The sequence below is a fragment of the Mus caroli genome, unplaced genomic scaffold, assembly GCF_978045245.1.
Source record: "Mus caroli unplaced genomic scaffold, Mus_caroli_1 scaffold_11, whole genome shotgun sequence".
Taxonomy (NCBI): Eukaryota; Metazoa; Chordata; class Mammalia; order Rodentia; family Muridae; genus Mus; species Mus caroli.
In genome coordinates this window covers 11995120-12001916 of record NW_028227266.1, presented here as the reverse complement: position 1 = coordinate 12001916, position 6797 = coordinate 11995120, and the positions used below count along the sequence as shown (strand labels likewise).

The window sequence follows — 6797 nt, the reverse complement described above, 5'->3', positions numbered from 1 at the left end:
ACCACTTTAGGTCATGTGCCCATCCTTGGGACAGTCACAATAGCAAGCAAGCTAGAGGGTGGCAATGGCCTGGTCTTGGCCATAGCTCTGTGACCTAGGGGTTCTGGGTCTGTATCAAGGGGCAAAGTGCTTAAGAAAGAAGCCTAAGCAGATGATCTTATACTTTTAAAATATATGCAAACTGCCTTCACATGCCTTAATCGTTGGGTCTCCATGGACCCTGGGAAGAGGGCAGGCCAAATATAACTAAGGGCACCACAGTGGATTAAGCTGCCACAGCATCTCTCATAACTTCCTCCTAACTTGAATCAGGCTGGCCCTCGTAGATAACCAATAAAATGCGGCATTTTTCTTTAAAATTATTTTTATTGACTATTTTCTTTAAATTTCAAATGTTATCTCCTTTCCCAGTCCCCCCACCCCCAAAAACCCCTATCTCATCCTCCGTCCCCCTGCTTCTTTGAGAGTGTTCCCCCACAATGTATGGGCTGACACTCTCTCACCCAACTGAGCTTGCTCTGATCCCTCCTGGTTTCCTATTCAAAACAGAACATGTCTCAGTCTCAGATTTCCACTTGAGTACTTTCTGCCCAAGACGCCAGCTGGGTAGAGCTGTCCAGTCATCAGGTCAGCAAATGACAGAGGGGTGTCAGGCAACTGAGCCAAAAGTGCTTCCTATGCCTCTTCTTCCAGACTTGCGACCAAGTGAACATGCCTCTGCTGGGAATGGTGCATGAGTTTAATGCAGATGGGTCTCCTTATGGCAAGGCCTGAGGAGTTGGGTTCCCACATGGCAAAGACCTGTGGGATATTGGAACAGAATCTCCTGGCCTTTCCCCAAGGAATGCTTGGCTAGCTTTTGTCTTGCATTTGTGTGTTTGACTTTGTTGTGGAAGTGTCTACGTTCACTTTGTTTGTGACAGATGTTTCCCTAGAATCAGAAAGTTTGGACTGTGATTCATTCCTATTTGTCTCTGAGGGCCATGAAAGTGGAATTGATCACTAGTCCTATGTTTGTTAATAATGATGCCGTTGGTCAACAAGAGGGCCTAGTCTGTGTACACCAGCTAATGTCCAGATGGTCTCTCCTTATGGTTACTTAGTTCTAACAATTTGCCCTACAGTGCTGTTCCAAATAATAGTTACATGGTTATTAAAAGCTTAAGAAGGTCTTTCTAGATTGTTGGTTCCAAGACTTAACAGGAATATTCAGAGGTACACCAAGCAAGGATGAGCAACTGACTCGGTTTACTAATTTGCCCTGGGCATTAGAGGAATGAGATTTCCTAGGGGGACATGCTAGGCGTCAATAATTAAATCAGAATTCCTCGGGTATGTAGTTTATCGCCTCTCTATACTGTAACCTCAATTGTTTATGTATCAATGTGCTGGGTTAGATATTAACCACTTGCTCAATCTATATTTCATCTTTCTTGATACTGTTCATGGGTTAGCAGGAAACCGTGGCGACTGAGAAGGAAGTACAGTGTGCACTTGGTTGAACATAGGAAGTTCTTAAAAGAGACGTGAAAAACTAGATGTATAAATAAAGGTAGCCTGAGTTGTCTCGGTGTCAGAGTATAGTATGTGAACTGCCTGAGTTGTCTGGGTGTCAGACTATAGTATGTGAACTGCACTTCCTGGTCCAAGTCTTCCGCCGATTCCACACATCCTCCTTCATGTTCTGAACCCGACCCAGGATTGACTGCCGGCGACAAAACACCACAGAGCAAGTGGGCAAGACCCTGACAGTTGAGAGGGATAATGGCCCGTTGCGCAAGCTGCGCGTGCGTGCGTGCGTGCACGTGGGCGGGGCTGCGCGTGCGCCGAGCTGGAGGTGGGCGGGGGCTTGGCGCGGCGCGGCCTTCCTGGCGGCCCCTGCGGAGGCGGTCCCAAGCTGGTTCCCGCCGTCCGATCCCGCCATTGGCGGGCCGTTTGAATGACGGAAGTGACGAGAGCCGGGTCATGGCTGTCCCGCAGGTACCCAAACGGCTGCTGGGTAACCGGCCGGGTGCGGGTGCCCGTGTGTCGTGAGGCCCGACCACACACGCTGTCAGGTGAGTGATGGAGGCCCGCCAGGGTTCTTCTGGCTGGCCGCGAGCAGGCTGGCGAACCTTCCGGCCCTTTAAACCGCCCCGAGGCCGGTCCTGTAGAGAGCTCGGCCCTTCTGAGGCATCGGCCACCCGTAGCTCTTCTGGTACTCTTCTGTCTTACACTCAAGCTTTGAAAAAATGGCAGTCTCATTGGAGAGTGTTAGTTCACCCTGTAATCCCAGCACATGCAAGGCAGTGCTGAGGCAGGAGAAATGTCTCGTGTTCAAGACCAGCCTAGGCAATAAACCCTGCCTCAAACCACAGCAGCGAATGGTTGTCGTCAATCTTACATTAGAATGTGTTCGGCGGTTGGGTAGTAATTAAGCCACACATACATATAGTACAGCCACGTGTGGTGGCTATTACCCCCCTTACACGGAATAAAGTTAACAAGACCCAGGGGATTTGAAACTTGGCTTCTGCCTTTTGCTAACGAATGGCTCTTGCATCCACATCTACTATTAATTCTTTGATTACTGTGTGTCAGATACTGCCTAATCCTTAGAATGAAATCTATCAAGATAAGTCCTACTGTGTCCATCATTATTGGACACTTAAAACACAGAACTTGAAGAGTCCACGTGGGTAGAAATGACTAGTGAACAAGCCAGGTAACAGGATTCTACTTAATAGGTGTGGGAGGAATACTTGTCTCCTATGGAGGACAACTTAAAATATTCCTCTTTTGGAGCCTCAACCATCCTCAGGAGTATTTTCTTAAGAATTCAGTGGAGTGTATTGGAAAAGGCTTGTTTTGTTTTGTTTTTTGTTTTCCAAGACAGGGTTTCTCTCTATAGCCCTGGCTGTCCTGGAACTCACTCTGTAGACCAGGCTGGCCTCAAACTCAGAAATCCACCTGCCTCTGCCTCTCAAGTGCTGGGATTAAAGGCGTGCCCCACCGGCAGAAAAGGTTTTCAATTTAAGCAATTACTACTGTTTGACATTTGTCCTTGGATGTAGTCATGACTGGGTCTGCCATGTAGTACTGTATATGGATTAAATCACTTTCTCGTTCAGTCCACCCTGAATTATTTATAAGATGCAAGACAGTTTTTTAGACAAAAGAGATGAGGTGATGAATAAGATCATACTTGTCCTGACCACAATTGTGATGAAGAATTCTCTGCAAAAAGGGTTGGTTTCAAGCTGGGCAGAGGCAGGTGGATTTCTGAGTCCAGCCTGGTCTACAGAGTGAGTTCCAGGACAGCCAGGGCAGCTATCTCGAAAAAAGAAAAAAAAAGGGGGGGGGGTAGTTTCTACCAGGTGACCCAAGCAGCTCATTAAAACAGTATTTTTCAGTTGTTATATTTGAATATTAAGAGTTTTTAAAGCTATAGCTACTACACTCAGTTATTAAGACCCTATCTACAAAAGACGAATAATAATGAAAAGCTAAAGGAAAAGCTATCCCTATATGAATATAAATAGTCTATATTCTAGGTGAGATGCGTAAGTCAAGGTCATTCATGGAGGATAGCTCCTTAGCAGCATCTGAGCTCAAGCTAGCAGTAAATATCCAGTAATAAATTTGCCTGCCTCATCACTGTAAAGAGACCAGAGAGATGTGCACTCATCTCAGATAAGATCATGGCATGCTGTGCTAGGAACAAGTTGATAGCAGAATTACTTGGAAAGAGTTTCAAATGACACCAGTTCTCACACAGCACATTCCTCTAGATAGGAGCATGTTAAAGAAAACTCTTAAGTTCTAGAGAAGAGGAATGGGATTGTAGCGCAGTGGAAACATGAGCACGAATGTGCAAAGCCTGGAGTTCCATCCCAGCACTGCAGAGACAGAAGGAAGGTTTAAGGGCAACGACATCAGGAACACCCAGCCTTAGCAATAGAAGAGGAGACCCAGGAATCTAAGTACTTAAGCCATTATAATTATCCCATAGGGATTCTTAAAAATGGTCATTCAAAAAAATGTATCCTGTTAACTTTTATATCTCCTTGACACAGGTTAGAGTCACTGGTGAGAGAACATTCAATCAAAACATGCTCACATAACATCTGCCTATAGTCACATCTGTAATACAGTTTCTTGATTGATTCTTGATGTGGAAGGGCCAGACCTATTGTATGCTGTGCCATTATTGGGCAGGTCATGCTGGATGGGATAAGAAAGTAGTTTGAGTGAGCCAACGACCAGCACATTACCATGCAGATAGATCCTCTGTATCAGCTCCTTGCTTCTATGTTTCTGCCATTTGAGTTCCTGCCCTGACTTCCCTTACTGATGGACTGTGATATACAAGCTGAAATAAACCCTTTATTCCGAAGTTGCTTTTGGTCATGGTGTTTTATTGAAACAATAGAACCCTAACTAATACAGCATGTTTGTAATTGTTGAGGGATCTTTTAAACGAAGCCCGTGGAATTGATAATATTCCATGAGATTTAATGGTGCTAAGAGATCAAATTATGTACAGCAACCAGGGGCCCCTAAAGTTACCTTTTTATTTTTATTAGGTACAGGTTATTATTAGTGTTAAGTTGTACTTGTGAAAACATTTGTTTGATGCCAATACATCTTTAAGTGCTTAATAAAGTATGGAAATGCCAAGACAGGGAAAAAAGGTCTGAACTGTTGTCATTCAGGTATAGATGGGGGCGAATCTGTGAGGAGTTCTCCCCACTCTTCATTTTCCTCATCCAACAGACAACCAGTGAACTAAAGAGCAGATTCAGAACTGTAACTTAGTTGGACTTTGTTTACCTGTAAATATAGATTGGCCTTTAAATACTGAAAATATTAACATGACGTTTTAAAATCATTTTGTTACCATATTTCAGTAATTCTGTTTCATAGGCACTGATCTGTTTATTTCTCCTCAATTCAGATCCTTTATATTTAACATACTCAGAAATGAAAAGAAAGGGAATGAATACGAAGCTGAGGTTGAGCCCTAGTGAAGAAGCCTTCATTTTGAAGGAGGATTATGAAAGAAGACGAAAACTAAGATTGCTACAGGTATCATTTACTTGGAGTTTTTTGTCTTCCTTAAAACATTCATATATTTTGGATTAGATTGTTATAAACAAAGTTTGTTTACAAGCTTTTTCTATCCTTGAAAGAGTCCTGGTTCTTGCTTGTTTTTATTTGAAAAATAAGCTGGTAAGTAGATTTGAGAAGAATTGAAAGATATTGCTTAACTCAAGTATTAGAAAATAGTTATTTAACTATCTATATTTTAGAATTTTTTTTATTCTTTGATAATTGCATATGTGGATAGACTATATCTAGATCACTACTCACCCCTCTCTTCTCCAATTTCTCTCCAACTTTCTCTCATATTTTTCCTATTTCTGTCTTTTTTTTTAAAAATAACCCAGAGTTCATTTAATTCTTCCTGCATTTGCATTGTGCCATCCATTGGAGCATGGGCAGTTTACTGTGGGACCATATTGCTGAAGAGAACTGTCCCCCAGCAGCTGTCAGCTCCCAATAGCTCTGTAGTGAGGGTGGGGTCTCATGAGCCCTCCCTCCGCTCAGGAGTGCTGACTTACTTGATCTTGTGTCAGCAAGATCCGTGCCTGCAACACTTACGTTATATCCAGAAGACATTATTTGCAGAAATCCTCCTCAATTTCTGGCTGTTAAAATCGGTCCCATTTCTCAGTGGTACATAGCTGGTGAGCATTAGGAAAGGAAGCTCAGGAAGAATTTGGAAAAGACTATTGGAAAGATGAACCAGACTTACTGACATGAGTGTCTAAGACAAATTTATTAGGAGAGTTTAGATTTCCCTTTCTAGCAGTCTAAAGCTTGTGTGAGTCATGAAATAGATTCCTACCTAGAATCAGAGGCGATGTGCTCCAGAGAGGGAGCTCTCATCTAACCTTAACTGTGAAACTTGTGAAATCACCTTATTCTTAGCATCTTACGGGTTATTAGAGGGAGAGGAGATGAAACAAGATTTTTTTTTTTTTTTAAGATTTATTTATATGGGTACACTGTAGCTGTCTTCAGACACAGTAGAAGAGGGCATCAGATCCCATTACAGATGGTTGTGAGGTACCATGTGGTTGCTGAGAATTGAACTCAGGACCTCTGGAAGAGCAGTCAGTGCTCTTAAACACTGAGCCATGTCTCCAGCTCCACAAGAATTGATTAAGTAATTTTAGAAATACCTTTGAGGGCTGCTGAGATGGCTCAGTAGATAAAGGTATTTTACTGTCAAGTTTGGCAGTCCAGGTCCTCAAGCAGGGACCCTCATGCAGGTTGTCTTCTGGCTCCTGTGCTGTACCACACACACACACAAATGAATGCAATAAAAATTTTCTAAATAGTCTTTCCCTTTTTTTCTCTCTGTCATTGTAACTTTTTTTTTTGCTAACTATAGTCTATGTCTAATGAGTATTTAGGAAAATAATAGACCTGAAGAGAGTTCATTTGCATTCTTATTCTCAGATTTTTTTAAATGTTTAAACCCCCTTCATGTATTTTATATGAAATACTCATCTTTCAGGTTCGAGAACAAGAAAGGGGCATTGCCTTCCAGATAAGAGAAGGCATAAAACAGAGGCGAAGTCAGCAGGTTTCTCATTTGGCTGAGGAGCTAAGGACAAAATGGGAAGAAGCACAAAGCCAGAAAATACAGAACTTGGAAAAACTATATTTGGCAAGTTTAAGACATATGGGAGACGGACATCGACAGGCTAAAGAAAATGTAAGTGGTGAAAGCTCATCTGATCACTGAT

General features: G+C 42.7%; 1 protein-coding gene across 7 annotated transcripts in view; it reads left to right on the top strand.

Annotated features, from left to right (window-relative positions):
- The first annotated feature begins 1902 nt into the window (after positions 1 to 1902).
- The window catches only part of Cep295 (centrosomal protein 295), a 43344-nt gene continuing 38449 nt past the window's right edge, over positions 1903 to 6797 (top strand). For all 7 annotated transcript variants that reach the window (XM_029482145.2, XM_029482146.2, XM_021171954.3 and 4 more), the window contains exons 1-3: positions 1903 to 2057; positions 4937 to 5067; positions 6566 to 6766. In XM_029482145.2, the coding sequence (XP_029338005.1) occupies positions 1940 to 2057; positions 4937 to 5067; positions 6566 to 6766 (450 nt within the window). In that variant the 5' untranslated portion in view covers positions 1903 to 1939. The remainder of the gene's footprint in view (positions 2058 to 4936; positions 5068 to 6565; positions 6767 to 6797) is intronic.